The sequence below is a fragment of the Panthera pardus genome, unplaced genomic scaffold (assembly GCF_024362965.1).
Source record: "Panthera pardus isolate Hobbes unplaced genomic scaffold, ASM2436296v1 HiC_scaffold_20, whole genome shotgun sequence".
In the NCBI taxonomy this organism is placed as follows: domain Eukaryota; kingdom Metazoa; phylum Chordata; class Mammalia; order Carnivora; family Felidae; genus Panthera; species Panthera pardus.
This window is the reverse complement of record NW_026526766.1, coordinates 66,733,223-66,756,548: the sequence shown is the minus strand read 5'-3', so window position 1 is coordinate 66,756,548 and position 23,326 is coordinate 66,733,223. Positions and strand designations below refer to the sequence as shown.

The 23,326-nt window shown below is 37.8% G+C and overlaps 1 protein-coding gene across 2 annotated transcripts in view; it reads right to left on the bottom strand.

The window, feature by feature from the left end:
* TMEM38B (transmembrane protein 38B) overlaps positions 1 to 22,419 on the bottom strand; it is a 52,694-nt gene extending 30,275 nt beyond the window's left edge. Inside the window, exons 1-2 of one of the 2 annotated variants that reach the window (XM_053908153.1) lie at positions 22,181 to 22,419; positions 9,705 to 9,861 (exon numbers count right to left, since the gene is read on the bottom strand). In XM_053908153.1, coding sequence (XP_053764128.1) covers positions 9,705 to 9,861; positions 22,181 to 22,292 — 269 coding nt within the window. In that variant the 5' untranslated portion in view covers positions 22,293 to 22,419. The remainder of the gene's footprint in view (positions 1 to 9,704; positions 9,862 to 22,180) is intronic. The other variant, XM_019454281.2, reaches the window with a different exon arrangement.
* Positions 22,420 to 23,326: the final 907 nt, after the last annotated feature.

The window sequence follows — 23,326 nt, the reverse complement described above, 5'->3', positions numbered from 1 at the left end:
TCTCACTATTAAAACCTTAAAAAAGAAAACAGTAAAAAATACTGTCTTTAAACAAGTATCATTTTTTATATTTAAGAGTCTGAAAAGACAGAGATATTGCCTGTATTTCCAGAATCCAAAACAATAAGAGCCAACTAAAGACAGCCTAGATTTGAATCCTGGCCCCAACTACTAGATATCTGTGACACCTTGGGAAAGTGACTTAACCCATCTTGCCTCAGTTACATCATCTGAAAAATGAGAATAAAATTGTACCTATCTCACAAGGTTCTTATAAGGTTTAAAGGGGTAATATATACAAAGCAATAAGAAAAGTGTCTAGAACATAGTGAATACTACATCAGCAGCTGTTATTGTTTTACAGCCAATAACAATGCTCATTAGCAGAATAAAATATAAATATTCATATAATAAATTATACAGCATGAGAAGGAATGAACGACCACATGAATAAACACATGTAAATCTTAGTAACATAATATTGAGTGAAAACAAAAAAACAAGTCCCAGAGAACTATATACAGTGCAATACCCCATTTTAAAATAGGGCCAAAAAGAAGTAAAACTAAAAACTTACTGTGTAGATAATCATATGTATGATACACTTTTTAGAAAAGTAAGATAAACACAAACATAGAGGTTATATGTAGGAAAAGTGCAGAGAAATGGGACAGGGGAAAAGAAATATACGTAAATTATTGGTAAAGTCCAGTTCTTAGGTTGGGTGCAATACAACAGAAATGTAAAATAGTTAACTACCATGAGAAATGATTTGCCATTATCTAGCAGAGTTTAAGAATCACTTTCCCTGTAACTCAATAAATCTACTCTTAAGCAAATACAAGAGAAAACCTTGCTCATGTGCCAGTAAGTACATACAAGAATGTTCTTGACAACCCTGTAATGGGGGGGGAAAAGACTGGAAACAAGTCTCTGTCGACAGAGGAACAGATGAATAAACTATGACAGTTAATTCTAGTATGCTATACAGTGAAAATTAATAAATTACAACCATATACAATAAGATCGGATCTCAGGAACAGAGGGTGACCAAAAACAGCAAGTCACTAAAAAATACACACGTATGGGGGCACCTGGGTGGCTCAGTCGGTTAAGCACCCGTCTTCAGCTCAGGTCATGATCTCACAGTTCATGAGTTCAAGTCCCATGCGGAGCTCTCTGCTGTCAGCACAGAGCCTGCTTTGGATCCTCTGTACTCCTCTCTCTCTCTCTACACCTCACCTGTTTGTATGCTCTCTCTCTCTCTCTGTCAAAAATAAATATATTAAAAAAAATACAAACGTATAATTCCATATATAATACTTTCAAAAACTATAGTTTAGGGATATACACATATGCTAAAAGTACACAAAAAAGTAAAGGAATGATAAGCACAAAATTAAGGCTAATGGTTACCTCTGAGAAAGGAAGAAAGGAAACGGGATCAGGCAGGTGTTGGGGGGTTGCATACAAGGGACATTAAAACTAACAGCAAGGGTTTGGGGCAGATGGTGGCACCAGTGTCTACACAGATTTAGAACTCTTCAAAACCCAACATAAAAACGGGGCAACTAGAAGGCAAAACCAAAACCCCATCTTCAACACTTAAAATAAAACTATGTGACAAGGTATCCCTTCAAATACCAAAATGCAAATGGGCAGAGACAATTCACCAACACCCACAAGACCTATATTGTTTGGCAGAAAGAAGAATGCAGTAGGTGGCAACTAATGGACCCAAGAACAAAACAACTCTAAAATAGTTCATGAGTATTCACTAGAAAGCACAACAGGCCCATTTGGAAACAACAACAGCTGAAACTGGGAGATATTCTGGCATTCTCCAATACCAGGTGACACAAAGGATCCATAGTAAGAAGGTCTGAAGGGGATGAAGCAATTTAGTCCCCGTGAACTTGCAAAACTGATCCACCCAAGCTTTCCCCCAGAATAAGCCCCATGTGAAGAAAACACTGGTGTGGAATCAAAACTGAGCAATACAGAGCAAAAGAAGAAAGAGAAGGTTCAGACCAAACTGGGGAAGGGGAAAAGACAGAAAATCTCAGAAAGCAGGTCCTTATCTTTTGAACACTATAAAAACAACAGAAGCAGGAGATCTATGAAGTCAGAAAATGTTTCCTGAATTCCACCTTATCCTAAAAGTTTAAGAAATCTAATTCGACATAAAATGCCCAATGGAAAAGTATCAAGGTCAAATCACACACAAGTTTATTATAAGAAAGAAAAGCAGAATAAATCCCTATAGACAATGAAAGCACTCAGGAAAATGTGTCCACCAAACAGATCAAAACTGTAACCCACTATTTCGAAACAAGCTAAAGACATGAAGAAAACTGATACAACACATAAAAGAAAAACATCAGATTTAGAAAAAGTGAGAACTGAAGATATAATCCTTCGGAAAAAAAAAAATTTAAAGGAAAAGAAGGGGCGCCTGGGTGGTTCAGTCAGGCGTCCAACTTTGGCTCAGGGTCATGATCTCATAGTTTGCGAGTTTGAACCCCGTGTTGGGCTCTGTGCTAACAGCTCAGAGCCTGGAGCCTGCTTCAGATTCTGTGTGTGTGTCTCTCTCTGCCCCTCCCCTGCTCACACTCTGTCTCTCTCCCTCTCAAAAATAAATAAACATTAAAAAAAAATTTTTTTAAGGAAAAGAAATCACCTCATTAATGAAAAACAAACCAGAATGAAAACAAAGAGAAATAAATATAACACTACCTTCAAAGAAATAGAAAGGGAAAGGGAAAAACATTTTAAATTTAAAAAAAGATTTAAAAAGTCCACTGATTTAGAAAGACAAAGAGTCATATACCAATCATCGGAGTTCCTGAAGAAGAGTACAAATACTAAAACAAATTTGCCAATTAAAAAAAATGTGTACTTACTATAAAGAACATACCACACACCTAAAAATACTGACTCAGAATGACCCACACCAAGACCTATTTTATTTAAATTATTAGGCTTTAATGGAAAAAAATCTTTTGGGCATCTAGAAAAAAAGAGTATATGACTTATAAGGGAAAGAAAATTAAATGATCATCAGACTTTATCACATCAATGCTTTATGACACAAGAAAATAGAGTAACACTTTAAAATCCTCAAAGATACATAGTATGATCCAATTATTTTATATCCAGTAATACCTACTTTCAAGTACAAAAGAGACAGACACCAACATACGAAATTCAGTGATGAATCTCCCAGAGAATCAACTTCAAACAACCAAAATTACTAGAGAGACACAGACATAAGGACTGGTAAAAAGCATTAAACATACAATTAGCTGTAAAACTAAGACTGAATGAAGAGTAAGAAGGGAAGAGTAATAGCATGTAGTAATTATAACTATGACAATATAGAATAGTACATCTATTTTAAAAATGGGAATAGAGAAGTATATATGCAAAAATATATATATTTTCAGTAATCACATCACTGGTAGTATTAATACCGTTACATCAAAGTTATTGTGTATTATGTGTATAATACAGAGTAAAATCAATGAGTAACATTGGAGTATTCTAATTCTATTATGTCTTGTGCCCTCAAGAAAAAAATTCTTAGTGTGGAAGAAAGGAGATATATATGTAACAGAGAAAAGTTTAATAAAGGCTCTTGAATTTAAATTAGAAATATCAATATTAACTCGAGTAATTTTATCCTTCTTTTTCTTAGCTCTGTCCACTGAGAAAGCTTAGAAACAGTAATCAATCCAATAACAATGGCTATTTCTACCTCAAACTGTGGTCTTGAAATGCCATTTCTCACTAAGAGACACTAGAGCTCCTTAGAGAAATAAGTGATTCCAAAAGAAAAGTAGAAGATCAATCAACCTAATATTAAGTAGCAAGGAGCTAATCAGTCTGATGAGCCAATGTGAAGAAGCTCCCACCAGCCAAAGATGAAATAATCTAAGCCTCAATAATGACAACTACAATTTATTGAAACCTATGAAATATGCTCAAATCCATGAGTTCATAATTACCCAAAAAACAAAAAGCAAAAAAAACTAGTTACCTTTGGAGGATGACAGGGGACCAATTATCATGAAAACTGACAGATAAAGAATCAAGGATTTATCATGAATACTACAACTGAGTAACTAAATAATAGATTAGTGGGAAATATCTATTTATAATACTATTCCATCTAATACACAAGAGGACAGAATTAGACTATTGCCATTCTGCATTTCCCAATTACTTAAAATAGTCATTAAGTGTAAGAGGTCTAATGTCAACAAAAGAGAAAGCAAATCAAGTATTTTGGGCCTCTTATGATCTTGCCAAAGAGATCTAACCTAAATCAGATTTGTATTCTGGATCAATCTACCAATTTTCAGGAAACACAGAGAACACAAGAATATAATGATCTGTACCATCAGTATGCAATCAGCACATTCCAGACTTTAGAAAACTCTGCATGCCAAATGGCATGGTTCTTCAAGAAATAAATTATAAGGGAAAAAAAAGGAATGGAGAGGGAACCTATAAAACAAAAATGACTTAAGAGACATCAAATATTTTAATAGGCAAGACTAAATTATAGTGTCTATGGATGAAGATTTGGATGACAAAATTATAAAAATATACAAGGAAGTGATTATCATAAAAGTCAGGACAATGGTGTTCTATTGTAATGGTTATATAAGGTGGGAAAATCATTGTGATTAGAACATGGGACACACATAAGAGACTTCTAGAATGGACGGATAGCAAAGCCTTATTTCTTGACTTGGCTAGTGGTTTCAAGGTTATACTTTATAATAATTCATTAGGCCAAATATTTGTTTCTTGTGGTGTTGAAGTCAGACCCTGCCATTCACCAATTCTCTAAGCCTCAATTTCTTCCAATATAAAATTGGGATAATAAAAGATTCGAGGTTGGGGCACCTGGGTGGCTCAGTCGGTTGAGCGTCCGACTTCAGCTCGGGTCACGATCTCACAGTCTGTGAGTTCGAGCCCCGCGTCGGACTCTGGGCTGATGGCTCAGAGCCTGGAGTCTGCTTCCGATTCTGTGTCTCCCTCTCTCTCTGCCCCTCCCCCGTTCATGCTCTGTCTCTCTCTGTCTCAAAAATAAATAAATGTTAAAAAAAAAAAAAATTTAAAACAAAAAAGATTCGAGGTTAACAAATAATTAAATATTATTCTATTAATTCACTATATAAAAATGCATTTCTTACTTTCCATTTCTAACACACCTTTTCATTTAATCCAAGAAAGCATACATTTATAGGCAAGTAATTTTTTTAAAGGTTTATATTTTTTTATTTTTTTAATTTTTTAAATGTTTTATTTATTTTTGAGAGAAATGGAGAGAAAGCAGGGGAGGGGCAGAGACAGGGAGACACAGAATCTGAAGCAGGCTCCAAGCTCCAAGCTGTCAGCACAGAGCTGGGACGAGGGACTTGAACTCACAAACCGTGAGATCATGACCTGAGCCAAACTCAGATACTTAACCAACTGAGCCACCCAGGTGCCCATGGGACATATATATATTTTTAATGATGGAATATTAAAGGAAAAGCATCTAAAAGGGTGGGGGGGAGCTTCGCAGCATAAAGACCGAAGCCAGATGGCCCATGGAGAGAGAAGGATTTCAAGACTCGTGACTTCAAAATCTGTTGCCAGGTTAGCGGTTACTCCCTGCAAGAGCTATCAGAAGGTGTAAATCCAGGAGTGGCGAGCCCGGCATCACCGGGATCAATACTCTCCTACAACTGTAATCAGACTCCCCACAAATGTCAAGGTTTATTTATTTTTGAGACAGCACGAGCAGGGGAGGAGCAGAAACAGACACAGACAGACTCAAAAGCAGGCTCCAGGCTCTGAGCTGTCAACACAGAGTCCGATGTGGGGCTTGAACTCACAAACTGTGAGATCATGACCTCAGCTGAAGTTGGACGCTCAACCAACTGAGCCACCCAGGCACCCCAGACAAGTAAGTTTATTTCATTTAAGGGATCAAAAAATCAAGATCTGTACTTCCTTGCTACTCAATTACAGAAATGCCTTATAATATAACAATACACAGCAGTCCATTTCTTTAGCAATATATTTACTGAACCAAGAAAAGTAATTATCATATAGTTTACAAAACAAAGTCTCTGCTCTGAGAAGCTATTATTTTAGTGGAATGAGACAGACCAACATAAAAAGAAATAAACAGATAATATGTCAGATAATAATTAGTCTAAGGAGAAAAATAAAGAAGGATGATGTGGTTTAGTTAGTTAAGCATCTGACTTCTGCTCAGGTCATAACCTCATAGTTCATGGATTCAAGCCTTACATTGGGCTCTGCACTGTGAGTGCAGAGTGTGCTTGGGATTCTCTCTCCCCCTCAGAATAAATAATTTAGGAAGGAAGGAAGGAAGGAAGGAAGGAAGGAAGGAAGGAAGGAAGGAAGGAAGGAAGGAGGATGTGATAGTCAAGACAGAGGAGGTGTTATTTCAGTCAGGGAAGCCTCTCTGAAAAAGAAAATATGAGCCTTCCAGGGAAATAGCATTACAAAGAGAAGACTGCAAGCACAAAGGCACTGAGGTAGAAAAACACCTTGTGTTCAAGAAATGGCATAACCAATGTGGCTAGAACAGACTGAACAGGAGTACTATGGAAAGATTACATCAGAAAGAATGAAAGAGAAGATTATAGAGTTTTACGGGCCATGGTAGTTTTAGATTTTGTTCTTTTTTTTTTCTTTGGTAGAGAGAAAGGGAGTGTGTGCAAGCAGGGAAAAGGGGCAGAGGGAGAGGGAAAGGGAGGGAAAAGGAGAGAAAAAGAGAGAAAGAGAGAGAATTTTAAGCAGACTCCATGCTTAGTGTAGTGCTTAACACAGGGCTCCATCCCATGACCCTGGGATCATGACCTGAGCCAAAATCAAAAGTGGAACGCTCAACAAACTGAGCCACCCAGGTCCCCCAGATTTTGTTCTTAATCGGATAAGAAACTACTGAGCATAAGGGTAATATGTTCTAACTTATTTTTAAATAATCATTTTGTCCATGCAAGAAAGAATGGTGGTTAGTACACAGGAGCAGAAGTGGAAGTGACAGTAAGAGTCAGATTCTGGATATCCTACTTTTTATATAGCTTTAACATCTTCACACATTAAAAAATTGTAATAAATGCTATGCCGATATCTTTTTAAAATATTGTTATAGAAATAAAAGTCCTTGAGAAAGCCTTTTAAAACATACAGCATTATATCCTCTAGGTCCATCCATGTTGTTGTAAATGACAATATCTCATTCTTTTTTACAGCTAATATTCCACTATATATATATGGCATATCTTCTTTATCCACCCATCTATGGATGGACACTTCAGTTGCTTCCACAACTTGGCTATTATAAATAATGCTGCAATAAACATAAAAATGGATGTATCTTTTTGTTTTCTTTGGGTAAATATACCTGATAGTGGAAATGATAGATCATATGGTAATTCTATTTTTAATTTTTTGAAGAACCTCCATACTGTTTTCCAGAGTGGCTGCACCAATGTGCATTCCTACCAAAAGTGCATGAGGGTTCCTTTTTCTTCACATCCTTGCCAGCACTTGTTTCTTGTGTTTTTCATTTTAGACATTCTGACAGCACGAAGTGATATCTCATTATAGTTTTGATTTGCATTTCCCTGATAATTAGTGATGTTAAACATGGACCTAGATGGTATAAAGCTAAATAAATAAGTCAGCCAAAGAAAGACAAATACCTCACGGTTTCACTTATATGTAGAATTTAAGAAACAAAACAAAGGGGAAAAAAAAAGAGAGATAAACAGGGTACCTGGGTGGCTCAGTCCGTTAAGCATCTGACTTCGGTTCAGGTCATGATCTCACAATTTGTGAGTTTGAGTCCCACATCAGGTGAGCTTGAGCCCCGCTTCAGGTGAGTACAAGCCCTACTTTGGGTGAGCCCCACTTCTTTCTTTCCCTCTCTCTCTGTCCCTCGCTCACTTGCACTCTCTCTCTCTCTCTCAAAAAAAAAAAAAAAAAAAAAAAAAAGGAGAACAAAATTTAAACAAATTAAAGAGTGTTTAGAACAAAAACACTCTTTAATACAGAGAACAAACTGCTGATTGCCAAATGGCAGGTGGGTAGGGAGATGGGTGAAATAGGTGAATGGGATTAAGAGTACACTTATCTTAATGAGCAATGAGTAATGTATAGAATTGTTGAAACATTATATTGTGCCCCTAAAATTAATATAACACTGTATGTTCACCGTACTTCAATTTAAAAAAAAAAAAAAACAAAAAAACCATAGAAGTGAAAAGACTATACTTTAAGAGATGGTTAAACAAAATCTCTGAGATAGGGGCACCTGGCTGGCTCAGTTGGTAAAGCATGCAACTCCTGATGTCAGGGTCATGAGTTCGAGCCCCATGTTGGTGGTAGAGTTTACTTAAAAAAAAAACAACAAAAAAAACCCCCAAATCTATGAGAACCAGTGGCTGTTAAATGTCAAGCCTCTAAAATCAAATGTCCTGGTTTTGATCCTAGCTCAATCACTTACTAAGTATGTAAATTTTAGCAAAGTTTCTCTATGCCCTAGTTTTCTCACTTGTCAAATGCAAAAAATAATGGCTACCTTATAGGACCCTTATGATTAAATATGAATATAAAGAATTTAGCTGATATATAGTGAACATCAGTAAATATTAGCTATCACATTTATCATTCTACTCCTACTTGTTTCCACTGCCACAGGTTCCCATTATTACTTCTTCTCATTGCTACTACTGTTTTATTTTTTAATTTTTTTAATGTTTATTTTTGAGAGAGAGAGAGAACGCACATGAAGGGGAGAGGCAGAGAGAGAGGGAGACACAATCTGAAGTAGGCTCCAGGCTCTGAGCGGTCAGCACAGAGCCCGATGCAAGGCTTGAACCCACCAACTGTCACATCATGACCTGAGTCAAAAGCAGATGCTTAAAGACTGAGTCACCCAGGCACCTCACTACTATTTATAATGTTCCCTTTTATCACTGATTACATATTCATTTGAAATTTATCAAAATAAAAGTGAACTTTTAAGTGTTCCTAATATTATATATTTGATATGGCTTTTAGTTAAAAGTATAGTTTTCGCTTCAGATATAGCAAAGCACTCTGATTTGTATTATACTTCTTTTTAGCTTGATGAATCAATCTTAAGGATAACTGAATTTGGATTTGCAAGAATCCAAAGCAAATCCTGCTAACATTTTTTTCTTCAGAACTAAATTAAAAACAAAGTTAGTGTTAAATCTCTTAAGACTCTGAAAAATTCAATAGGAATAAGACAAGAACAATGATATATATGAATCATAATCACTTGGAACTTCTTGCGTAGTTGGTCACATTCTTGATTTTATCCTATTGTACATCTATGTGTTTGAGTTAGTTAGATAAACTGTTTGGGGCCAAATATTTGATGCCCTTTCATATCTGAAAAGCTTCCCCTAAAGATACATAAGACAATGGTAACAATACTCGCCTCTGGGAGAGGATAAAAGAGAAGGGTGAGAAAGAGACAAACTTTGTACTTAAAACCACTGGCTTTTTTTGGGTTCCTTCCTTTGTACATGCATTAACTTTTCAAGAACATAAAATATTTTTTAAAGAAAAAAATTTCACTTACTAATAATTTACAGAACAAATTTTACAATGTCTCATAGTTGACCATAATGGCAGCTTACCAGATCGAAGATGCCAGTAATATATTAGTGTTGTTTGCAAGAAACCTCAACGGAGGCTCCGCAAGCAATACACAGGATAAAATTCCTCCACCAAAGCAATGGAGCATAGCAGTGAACCAGCTTGAAAGAGGATTCTTCCGTGCCACTGCCACAGCTCCTGAAATGGTAAAGTAAAAATGTGGTCTGAGATAGTTGTATATTAAACAAACCCTGAGGTACCGGTGTCACTAAAGAAATAAACTTCTTAATTTCATAACTTTCAAAAACTTACTATTACTCATGGGTATGACAATCACGATCATCATAAACTCTAAGCATTTTGTTATGACAGAGGTAATCTGAAGCACCTTTAAAATACTCTGTCCAGCTCCTACTACCAGTTTCCTAATCACACATTATTATAAACAATCTCCCTATCTACTCTTTCCTTTCATTCCCAGCCCTACTGTAGGTACATCCAGTTCTATATCAAAGCAATATATTAAGAAAAATTTATCATCTTAAGCACTTTAGCAAATAAAAGCTGAAATAAATAATCTAAGCTTTTAACATGACTGGCTAGAAACAGAATAAAATAAACCTAGAGGTGAAAGGCTGATGAGGAACAGGTATACACATCATCTTAAAATGTCTCCTAACAAATAACGTATTAATTACAGAAGGAAATAACTTTAGAGTGGAGAAACCTTGCAGACATCACTGTAACAAACAGTATAAGGTGACTCCCAAGATGATGCACTAAGAACACATCTTTGCTTCTACAGTATTTCTACAAAAATACATAACCTGAACTAATCCAATTAGACACACACAAATTGAGGGCTCTTCTGGAAAAAATAAAAAAAAAATTAAAAAACCCAAAAAACTGGCCTATATTTTAGCAATGTTGAAGTCAAGAAATACCAAAAATAAGGCTGATGAAATGCTCCAGATTAAATAACATTAAAAAGACAACAACTAAATGCATGTGTATTCTAGATCACATCCTGGAATGGGAAAGAATATTTATAAATGAACTTTGGGATAACTAATGAAATCTAAATATGGGCTGGGGCTTACATAAATAATAGTGTCATAGCACTGTTAAACTTTCTGAAAGGTTTTTTTTAATGTTTATTTATTTTTGGGAGAGAGAGAGAAAGAGAAAGAGGGAGAGAGAGACAGGAGGGGCAGATAGAGAGAGGGAGACATAGTATCTGTAGCAGACTCCAGGCTTTGAGCTGTCAGCACAGAGTCCAACATGGGGCTCAAACCAATGAACAGTGAGATCATGACCTGAGCCACAGTCGATGCTTAACCGACTGAGCCACCCAGGTGATCCAGCACTGTCATAACTAAACTGTGGTTTTTTAATATTAACACACTTAAGTAATTTGAAGTAACTGGGCAAGTGCTTCCAATTTACATTCAAGTGGTTTTGAGAAAATACATATAAATAAAAACATTCAGAGAGAGAGATGCTAAAGTACAAACTTCTAGTTGTAAGATGAATAAGTTCTAGGGATCTAATGTATACCACAGCAACTATAGTTAATACTGCATTGTACACTTGAAACTTGTTAAGACAGTAGACCTTAAGTAACAACTAAAAAAAAAAAAGTTTTTTAAGTTATTTAAATATTGTGAGATGATGGATGTACTAATTGACTTGACTGTGAAAATCATTTAACAATTCATATGCATATCAAACCATAAAATTGTACACTTTAAATATATACAGTTTTGTCAACTGTACCTCAATAAAGCTGGCAAAAATTAAATAAATGGGGCAAAATGTAAGTGGTTGGTGAATCTGGGTAAAGTGCTTTACATGCACTTATATGACAAAAAGAAAATCATATGTATATAAACAATACGTACAATAAAAAATAATTTACGGGGGGAAACAGAAAACCATATATTTCTATTAGTACATACACATGCAACTAATACATAAAATAAGGTCTGCAAGAACATATAACCAAACTACTCAGTTGTTATCTCTTAGGAAAAGGCCCATTTATGCAAAAACAAACAACAAAAACAAAACTACACAAATGTATATGTTGAGTTCAGTAGGGTAACATCATCATACTTGAATTAACATGGAAATCACCCATATGTGCTCAGGAAAAATAAAAGGAGGAAATAAAAGTCAATTAGTGCAACCCAACATTCCACATAACAAAATGTGCCCAGGAGTGCAAATGAGTTGGCAGATGGGCATTTTCTGTGCTGTACACATCCTGTCAAGTGAAGTGATGCCAAGGTTTTATGATATGCAACTGGTGATAACTCAAGAAATGGTGACCTGTTCCAATCTGGAAGAAAAATCAGTTATGAGAAATGTACTAAAAGGCAGGACATCAATCTTCAGTGTAGCAATTTCCTCTAAACCTAAGAATTTTCAAGAATTATTTTAATGCATGATCATGCTATCTTTACAGCCAAACCCCGTGTCAGATGTAATACTACTATGTCTCTAATATGTATATATAATCTTCCTGGATATGTGTATCAGCACTAGTGCCCTACACAGTGGTAAGCGATTATAACATTGGTCAGTCAGCCTAATAAATGAGTATAATCTTATCATTTGGTCAGTGGTCACTAGCTTCCATACTGCATCATCTTCACATTAAAAAGCAATATAGACTGCTTAAGAGTATGGACTCTAGAGTGTAATTGCTCAGGTATAAATCCTGGCACCAGCACTTAATCTTTGTGTGAACTCAACAAGTTGTTTTCCTACATCCTGAAAAAAAATACACACACACACACAAGAAAGAGGAAAAGAAATAAAGTAATCTACATCACAGGGTTGCTGTAAGGATCCACTAAGGATCAACTACAAGTGAGTACTTTTAAATCACTTAGAACGGGGGTCTGGCACATAGTAAGCAATAAGTATTAGCTTATCGCTATTACCACATAAGTAAAAATAAAAGCCAAATTACCCTTTCCTTTCTACTTTTCCCATTCCATCATATTACTATCTTGAGAGGTGACAACTTCCAGACTTCTTTTCTTCCTATGCTAATTTACACATACACACCACTTTCCCCCTTACTCTTAACTCTCTCCCAACCCTAGTGTGTGTGTGTGTGTGTGTGTGTGTGTGTGTGTGTCCCTATTTCTCTCACAGGCATACCCTGTGAGCTCTAGCAACACATTCTGGAAATGGGAGTTCTAACTGCAAGAAAGCTGTAACAAAGCTAAACAAGGCCATCATAGCACAGTCACTATGAAGATCACATTCCAAGGTAATTAATTACTTCTGATAAACATACGATAAGGAATACTCACTGCTATCTGTCCTCTGTTTTCCTTATATTATTCTAATGAAGATTTAGCATTACCTACATCTATCTGATACCACTCACTGGCTTAGCCAAATTCAAATATATTCAGGTTTTCCTTTGACCATTGCAACAATCTGAATCAAATGTACTAAATGCTTTCACACAAATGATTCATTCATGTAATATTCATTTCTGATTAAGTCTGTCAAAATAACTTTCCTGTTTCCTCAACTGTCACATTTTATTCTTTCCTCTTAAGACATATCACATGCTAGATTGTTTATGTTAGCTCCATTATAAAGTTCTTACCTGTTAAAATTCTAAGAGACTTTAGTGCAGAGTAGGTACCCTATAAATGTTTACTGTATGACAGAAAAATGTATGTGAAACATTTCAAGAGTTCAAGTATTATGATTTTACTACCATTAATTTCCCTTTGTATTGTCACAAGTAAAAGAAGCAGCTGAAACACCAGTTTTGACCAGTTTCATGACCTCTTTGTAGGAACACTAAACCCTCTTGGCTTAAGTTTCAACTTTCATTAAATGAGAATAATTCATAACTTATAAGGATTTAAAATAAGAAAATATAGATCAAAACACATATTTACTACCTAGTACATTGGCAGACACTTGCTGATTTATCTGCTGAATGGACTGATCACTACCAGCAGAGAAAGTAAGCAAAATGCAGCCTTTGGGCTGCTTTTATTCTCTGAGCCCAAGATATAATTTTTTGAGTTCTTATTGAAAGGCTGAAAAGAAAATGACATACCACAGCCCTTAAAAAAGTACTTATATCCTTAAGAGACTTAAATCAGGAAAACTAAGATTTCATTAGAGCAAAACAGAAAGGAGAAGAACAGAATTGAAGGGTCTCCCTCAGATCAGTCTTTTTTGCCTAATTTTCAAAATTATGTCAATTAGAAAAATTTCTCTCATTCAAATAGCCCTTTCTTTAATTTTTTTAAATGTTTATTTATTTTTGACAGAGAGAGAGAGAGAGAGAGAGAGCGAGCAAGTGAGCATGAATGGGGGAGGGACAGAGAGAGAGGGAGATACTGAATCCGAAACAGGCTCCAGGCTCTGAGCTGTCAGCAGAGCCCAACAAGGGACTTGAACTCACAGACAGCGAGATCATGACCTGAGCCAAAGACGGACATTCAACCAACTGAGCCACCCAGGCACCTCTCAAATAGCCGTTTCTATAAAGTTCCCTTGCGTACACACACTATGGACACACATTTTAAGTATGAGACAATCTTACAACAAATTTCTTTTTTTTTTTAATTTTTAAATGTTTTTATTTTTGAGAAGGAAAGACAGAGCATGAACAGGGGAGGAACAGAGAGAGAGAGACACAGAATCTGAAGCAGGCTCCAGGCTCTGAGCTGTCAGCACAGAGCCCAATGTGGGGCTCAAATCCACCAGCCATGAGATCTTGACCTGAGCCAAAGACGGATGCTTAACCGACTGAGCCGCCCAGGCGCCCCTCTTATGACAAATTTCTTTAGGTGTTATGTTCCTTTGTATATGTTATTTCAGTACCAGAATTAGTTTATTGTAAAGTTAAACTGTGAAAATACAGAAGTTAACCAGAAACAGCTTGTGTATCTTTAGAACATAGAAGTAATTTTCAGTAGGAGAAAAATAATAGGATATCTTTAATTTCTTCTCAGTTAAAAAAAATTTTTAATGTTTATTATTGAGAGACAGAGAGACAGAACACAAGCATGAGAGGGGCAGAGAGAAGAGGAGACACAGAATCTGAAGCAGGTTCCAGGCTCTGAGCTGTCAGCACAGAGCCCGATGCAGGGCTCAAACCCACAAACAGGGAGATTCTGACCTGAGCCGAAGTTGGACACCAAATGACCGAGCCACCCAGGTGCCCCAGTTTCTTCTCAGTTTTAAAACAAATTTGTATTCTTTTAGCTAAGAAACAAGCTGTGTTAACTAGGATATGTTATTTTATTTTTAACATGTTGACACTGAAAGGACAAAAACATTTTCTGTCCTACCTTAAGATGTTTGTGATATGCTATCAATAGAATTATTTTCCCCAAAACTTAGCAAAATTTGTCACATTGAGACCTGACTCTAATTCGAAGTATATCAGTTTTGAAGCACTCATAATCACTTACGGGCTTTAAAATCAAAATACTTTTCATCATGAAATGAAAGCTAGAAAATAAAGGCGCCTGGGTAGCTCAGTCGGTTGAGTGCCCAAATTCAGCTCAGGTCATGATCTCGCGGTCTGTGAGTTTGAGCCCTGCGTAGGGCTCTGTGCTGACAGCTTGGAGCCTGGAGCCTACTTCTGATTCTGTGTCTCCCTCTCTCTCTGCCCCTCCCCTCTTGTGCTCTATCAAAAATAAATAAACATTAAAAAATTTTTTTTAAAAAAGCTAGAAAATAAAGTCATGTTCTACTTTCAGTTTTGGATCAAGTTTGGATCATAGTGGGCCAAGTAAATCCATAGACTCACCTTGTAGTTCTTTAATGTATAACTATGACATAGCTGGCAACTGACACAATCCCCATATTAATCCTCTGATCCAGGAGTAAGGATCATTATGGTAGAAACATTCAAGTAGAAGCCCCTAGAGTTTCTTCCCTTCATCAAGGTATTAAAAAAAATTTTTTTTTAACATTTATTATTGAGAGACCGAGAGAGACATAGCATGAGCACAGGAGGGGCAGAGAGGAGGAGACACAGAATCTGAAGCAGGCTCCAGGCTCTGAGCTGTCAGCACAGAGCCCAACTCGGGGCTCGAACTCATGAACTGCAAGATCATGACCTGAGTGGAAGTCAGACGCTTAACCAACTGAGCCACCCAGGTAGCCCATATATTTTTTTTTTTATTTTTTATTTTTAACACTTATTTATTTTTGAGACAGAGAGAGACAGAGCATGATCACGGGAGGGGCAGAGAGACAGGGAGACACAGAATCTGAAACAGGCTCCAGGCTCTGAGCGGTCAGCACAGAGCCCGACACGGGGCTCGAACCCACAGACCATGAGATCATGACCTGAGCCGAAGTCGGCCGCTTAACCGACTAAGCCACCCAGACGCCCCTACATATTTTCAAAAAGCAGTTCTACAGAGGGGCGCCTGGGTGGCTCAGTCAGTTAACAGTCCCAACTCTTGGTTTCTGCTCAGGTCATGATCTCATGGTTATGAGTTCAAGCCCCACATCGGGCTCCACAGAGTCAGTGGGATTCTCTCTCACTCTCTCTCTTTCTCTGCCCCTCCCCTGCTTCTGCTCTCTCTCTCTCAAAATAAAAAAATAAACTTAAAAAAAAAGGCAATACCACAAACATGGTTGCCATAATCAAAATCATCAAAGATGAAAACGTGGTGACAGCTATCACATCCCATTTAACTTGTCTATTTGGTCTATACATAAGCAGATGGATCTTGGAGAATGACTGTGGATTATCATAAATGTAGACAGGTAGTGACTCCAGTTGCAACTGGTATTCAAGATGCAGTATTTTTACTGGTACAAATCAACATAATCCCTATAACCTGGTAAGCAAGTCCTTTTTCTCCATATTAATTTGCAAAGAATCCCAGAAACATTTTGCTTTTATCTGGCTAGGTAAACAGTATATTATCACAGTCTTGCCTTAGGTCTATGTCAACTCTCCTGCTCTCCAACAAAGTCCAGAAATTTTGATCATATTGAGAATCCACGTAACATCACACTGGCCCACTATACTGATGACATTATACAGACTGGATCTATGGGCAGGAAATAGCCAATAGTTTAAATATCTTAATATAACATATGCAAAACAGAAGGTAGGAAGTTAAACTCCATTGCTAGGATTCTGTACCAGTCAGAGTCCAGTCAGGAAAGAGAAAATACACAGTTATTTTAACAGAGAGAATTTACTATAAAGACATAATTATAAAATTGTTAACTAGATTGTTGAAAATGTAAAAAGTAAATACTATAGTATCACAGAGGTATCAACTAGAAAAAGTAGTTTACTGCTGCTGGGGAAACAAAGGATTAAAATTATTAAAACATAGAAGCTTGAACAAAGATCTCTTTAGAGCTAAAACTGAGACTCCTAACAATGGAACACCGCTCAGCTGGTGTTCTAGTCTAGCCTACTCACTGCACAGATAAAATACTGGGTTTTAAGTTCTTATCCCAAGCTACTGACAGAGTTTTAACACTGGTCTCCTGATTTTATGAGCTCTTTCTACCACACCACACTCTGGCCTATAATTTATGTCAGGTCAATCAAATATTCTTTCACTTAAAAATTATTAAAAATATTTAAGTAAGACTCTCTAAACTAATAGAAGTAAATTATAAACTGTCATTTCTGAAACATGCTTTTTCCATCCCACACTGGGCAGAACATATTTTGGCTTTGTAAAGCATAACATAACAAAAAGAGCTTTTGGAGTATCATGAATGTTCTATTTTTATCTGGATGCTGATTAAATAGATGTGTTCATTTTGGAAATTCATTGAGCTGTACATTTATGATTTTTGTACTTTTCTGTATGTTTTTATGTGTGGATTCATAAAGATAGCAAAACAATGTTGCCACCTTTACAGAATCCTTAGAACTGACAAATTCTTGATACATGAATACTTTCATCTCCCACAAATTAGAAGAAGGAACACTAATAAGCTTTATTCCTGGATTTAATTCCTGAAAGCAAAGGAAAACCTCATTGGTGATAAGGAAATGACAGAAATCATGGGAGAAAATAACCATGTCAAATGAAAGCTTATTAAGAAATTGCTAAATATTGAGAAACCAGAAACATTAAATGGACCTGCAAAAAGAGAGCACAGAATATTTGAGAACTTTGGAGTTAGCTGAAGAACTAGCTCCGTAATTTATTAACCTATGTGACTTAAATAAAGTTATTTTATTCCTGTAAGTGTATTCCTCATCTGTAAAATAAGTTCAATAATACCTACCTTAAAAGGATGTTTGAGGATTACAATCAAGATACTAAAATGCTTTTGCATGTATCTGAAATGAATATTATGATCGTATAGGAAGGTAGTGCAACCTTATGTGACACTACAAAAAAAAAAAAGACGACGATGACAACAGCACAGCTGAGTTCCTTTAGGGCTACAAGAGCATCTTTCATCTTGGTATCCTCAACATCTAAAATACTGCCTGATATGCAGTGGAGTTTCAGTGAATATTTACTTAATTGAACTCCCTGTGATTTGAGAGAGATGAGCAAAACAGCAGTAGGAGAATTAAGAGTAAAATAACAGATTTTGTGTGTAAAAATCAAGTACAAATAATTGTAGATTAAATTTTCACGAAGTCTTACAGAAAAGAGTAACTGGGTATGAATGTACGATTGAAGAAATGTGTTTATTTTAATGAAGATTTAAATAAGAAAAGAGACCGAGAAGGCAGATTAAAAATGTAAGAGAAGAAGGGCACCTGGGTGGCTCAGTTGGTTGAGTGTCCAACTTCGGCTCAGGTCATGATCTCAAGGCTTGTGAGTTCGAGCTCTGCCTCAGGGTCTGTGATGACAGCTCAGAGCCTGAAGCCTGCTTTGGATTCTGGATCTCCCATTCTCTCTGTCTCTCCCCCACTCACACTCTGTCTCTCTCAAAAATATATAAACGTTAAAAAAAAATTTTTTTTAATGTAAAATAAGAGAAATAAAACTTCTGCTAAATGGTTTCTGACTAAGAGCCCTCACAGTACTGTTTTCAAACTTCTAATAAAATACCCAGGAAAATGGAAAACAAAATCTATCCTACTAGCAAAAACTTAAAACTATAGATAATCAGATACCAGGGTTTAGGAAGAACTAAAATTTAATTATTTGACAAACGGAGGTATATTAAGAAATTTTAAAAATCCAATTTACTAAATACCCTGATGTCTTTGCTTGAAGCGCAAGTCACGTGGAAAAGGAGAGGAAAACCATCAACCTTCCTTGGGTTTGAAGGCCTACAACCTGAACCAAACAAAAAAGGGATGCTATCCTTATCCACATCACAGAAAGAAAAAGTTAATCCCCTTTACCCTCTTGTCTCCACTAGCATTTTAAAAGATCTAGGTAGAGACATAAAAGATGTAAATGGCAGGAAAGTGAGGAGTGAGGTATAAGCAGTGGTAGAGTACATCCCAAAAAGTCAAGAGTCTGCAGGAGTAACATGCTTGAGAAAATAAAGACAAGAAGAATCCTGGTACTACATACGTGAATTGCAGTTTTATTGTACCATAGGTCTGAGTTCTCTAGAGAATCAGGCAATAAGGGATAAAAAAAGTTTCCAATTAAGTAAAAATTTATATGAAGTATTGGCAAATCAAAATCCCTAATGAATTAAAATAATACCTCAAACAAGTACAGTTTATTCCAAGAATGTAAGGATGATTCATTTTTTTAAGTTTTTATTTTTATTTATTTATTTTTAGTAATCTCTACACCCAAATGGGGTTTGAACTCACAACCTGAGATCAAGTTGCACGCTCTTCTGAGTCAACCAGCCAGGCACCCCAATTCATCATTTAAAAAAATGTATTACAATTCAAATCAGAAAAACAATATGATCAGCTCAATAAGTGGAAATACAAATTGTCAATAAACTTGAGAAGCACAAACTCAGTAACCATGAGAGATGCAAATGAAAACTATTTTTCTGATCATCAGAATGACAACATATTTTAAAAAATGGTAATAGTGAATAATGCGGAAGATACAGGCAGTCTAACACACTTCTGGTAAATGCTTAAATAGAAACACTCTTTTGTATGAATTCTATCATTTTTACCTGTTTACAAGTACTGGTACTGGAATATAAAATATTTTGGGGGTGCCTGGGTGGTCCAACTCTTGATTTCAGCTCAGGTCATGGTCTCACCGGTTTGTGAGTTAGAGCCCTGTGTCGGGCTCTGTGCTGATAGTGTGGAGCCTGTTTGGGACTCTCTCTGCCTCTCTCTGCCCCTCCCCTATTCGCTCTGTCTCTCTCTCAAAAATAAAAATAAACTTTGGAGCAGGTGAATGGCTGAGGGAGAGCTGACCACAAACAAGCAAGAAGGAATCTGGGGTGGGTGATGAAACTGTATCTTGACAATGGTGGTAGGTACATATCTGTGCTTATCCAAAATCATAGAATTTTATATTTAAAAGTATAAGTATAATATACGTGATTTAAACCTTTAAAAAGTCAGACTTGAGGGGTGCCTGGTTGGCTCAGTCAGTGAAGCGGCTGACTTTGGCTCAGGTCATGACCTCATGGTTTGTGGGTTCAAGCCCTGCAATGGGCTCTGTGCTGACACTTCACAACCTGGAGCCTATTTCGGATTCTGTGTCTCCCTGTCTCTGCCCCTCCCCTGCTCGCACTGTCTCTCTCAAAAATAAATAAACACTAAAAAAAATTTTTAATGGGGTGTCTGGGTGGCTCAGTCAGTTAAGCATCCAACTTCAGCTCAAGTCATGATCTTACGGTTCGTGAGTTCGAGCCCCATGTCAGGCTCTGTGCTGACAGCTCAGAGCCTGAAGCCTGCTTCAGATTCTGTGTGTGTGTGTCTCTCTCTCTGCCCCTCCCCCCCACCCCCTCCCCCACGCACGCGCATGCAGACACACACAACACACACTCTCTTTCAAAAATAAATTAAAAAAATTTTTAAGACTTGAAAAAAATTCTTCAAGACCTCAAAGAGCTTTTATTTATGTGAGTTACAGGATTGTTAACTGAGAAAATTCTACAGTACTTATGTACTCATTTTAAAAATAATAAATGTACATGTTAACATAAATTATGTACTCTTTATGAAAAATAACTGTTTTCCAAAGCAAAAAACATTTAGTGAGAAAAGTCACACTGTTTTATATGTTAGCAAATCCCTTTTAATGTCTGGCCTCAAACAGAAAACAGCTGGACTCTCATATCTGCTTCTGGATTCAATCTGCTAGAGTATCGCTGGTCATGTAGCCTCTGGAAAACCCCACTGTACACTTGTGAGAAAAATAGTATAACAAAGACAAAGAACATCTGCGTGTTGTTAGGAAAACGATTTTGATCTGGAAGTGTGAGGAACCCCAGGGTCCCTGGACCACACTTTGAGAAGGTGATTTAGCCTACACGAGAAAATTTCAACTCGTGGATGTGACATAATAATATAATTCTTTTCAAATCAAGGAAACCGTTTCTTATGCAGGCTATCTGTCCTGATTGAATGCAATATTCACCTTATCCAGGTCAAAACCTCTAACGAACAATGATTCTGACTGAGCTACAAACATCAATGCAAATGAGAAATATTTCTGAGGCCAAACAGTTTTAAAACCCACATGCAGACAACAGTAGAGGGTACAGCATCACCTCAAGCCCTCACTCATTAACTCTACAGGACCAGGCAGCATGAGCAGGCACAAAGGAGAAAAAGAAGATAAATGCCTGACCACAAAGAAAGAAGAGACCCATAAAACGAAAAGGCCGGCAGAATGGCTGCAAGAGTAAAGCAATATAGGAGCAAACATCTCCTGAATGTAAAATACGAGAAAGGAAATATTGCTCCTTGATCGTATATACTTCAAAAAAGACTCAAAATCCTGTATTAAGACAACACCCCCAGGCTACAGAGAGTGAAACTATGCGACATGACTCTGGTACGAGGTCACTCACACGACGGAAAATGGGAATCCACTCTCTTCCAGCCATCACTTTGTCCGGCAAGATGACAGAGCGCTGCGTTAAGGGGAATACTGGTGTGCCTGCCCGAGGCTCTTTAAGTGTCGCTACAACTTTCGTGACTGCGGAACAGTCCATTAACTACTCATTATCCCAAGCGACCAAGTGCCACACGCTGTTTCAGGGAGCTCCGTCCCCAGGTGACTTTTAAATACCGTACTTTCCAAGGAGATGGCGGCACCGCCGAGAGACCGCGCACATCCTGGGCGGACGCAAATAGTGCCCGGGCTCCCAAATGCGGCAGCGGCTGCCCTGTCACCCGCCCCCGACGCGGCGTTGCGGACCCTACGTCGCGCCTCCTTTGACGAGTACCGGGGTCACCACCCTTCCCGGCCTCAGTTTCCCCATCTGCGCTCGAGGGGTCAGGAGGATCGGCTCTCGCCTCCCCTCCAGCTCGGCTATAGGACTCTGGGACAGCGGCAGCTCGGCCGTTCAGCCGTCCTCTTCGCGAGAGGTGCCCTGAGGGGGCCGGTCTGCGACTCCCCGCACTCACCCGGCTGACGCTTCAGCGCCATCACAGACACCAGGTAGTGAGCGATGTCAAAAAAGGGGAACATAGACGTGCGAGAAAAGGCAAGGGTCAGCTCATCCCACGGAGAGTCCATGACGACGACGGACCTCGGCAGCCGAAGCAAACCCGGCGACCGGTTCCTGCCGGGCGCGGCGAGGGGTGGGGGGAGGGGGCCGCCGCAGACGCGCGCCCTCCCGCGCGACCAGGAGGAGCCTGCGCGTGCGCCCTGGGATCCGGCGCCGACGCGCTTTGGGGCGGAGCCGCGTGTCCTGGGAGCGAGCGAGCGGGCGGGCGGGGCGAGCAGCTTCCCGGCTGTTCCTGGGGGGCAGGGCCTGGTTCTCCGAGTAGGGAAGGGTCTGGCTCCGCTGTGCTGGGTGGTATGCCAGATCCAGCAGAATAGGCAGATGAATGTAACATACATAATGAATTAAAAAATACATGACTCATGTTAACATTTAGCACATTTATTCTTTTAAAGCGAAAACGTAAAGAACTATTTAAAAATGTTATAATTTTGGTAAATGTAACTCATGTAAAGTTTTGACTCTTGGGCCCTCAAGACATTTTTTTAAGTTCAATTTTTTAAGGGTTTAAGTTACATACATTTATTCACCCTTTTTAATACAAAGTTCTCTGATTTTTTATAAATATGTGCAGTCGGAAGGGGAGACGTTGAGAATCGGATTAATTTATCTAAATTGGTATTCACCTAACATTTCTCAAGCGACTATAATGTGCAAGTCACAACGTGATTTAGTGGAGATACAAAAAAGAATACAATAATATCCTGCCCTCAGTAAGCTTGTGTTTTCTCAAGAGAGATTTAAAAAACATTTTTTAAGGACACAATTTGTACAAAGCTGCTAGGTAGAACTATCCGTGCCACGCTAAGGCAGTTCTGAGAAGAGGACGACTATTTCAGGGAAGTGATAAGGTGTACTGACCTTTAAAGGCTAGAGGAAAGACGGACGGAGGTATTTTGGCGAGACTACAAAGTGAGAAATGAGGTTGGAAAAGAACTCCTTGAACAGCATACCATAAACTATGCGGTTTGGCTTCAGAGTCTAAGCTCTAGATCACCACATTATGCTCGGACAAATCAGAGCCAGAATCCAGTCTCTTAACTGT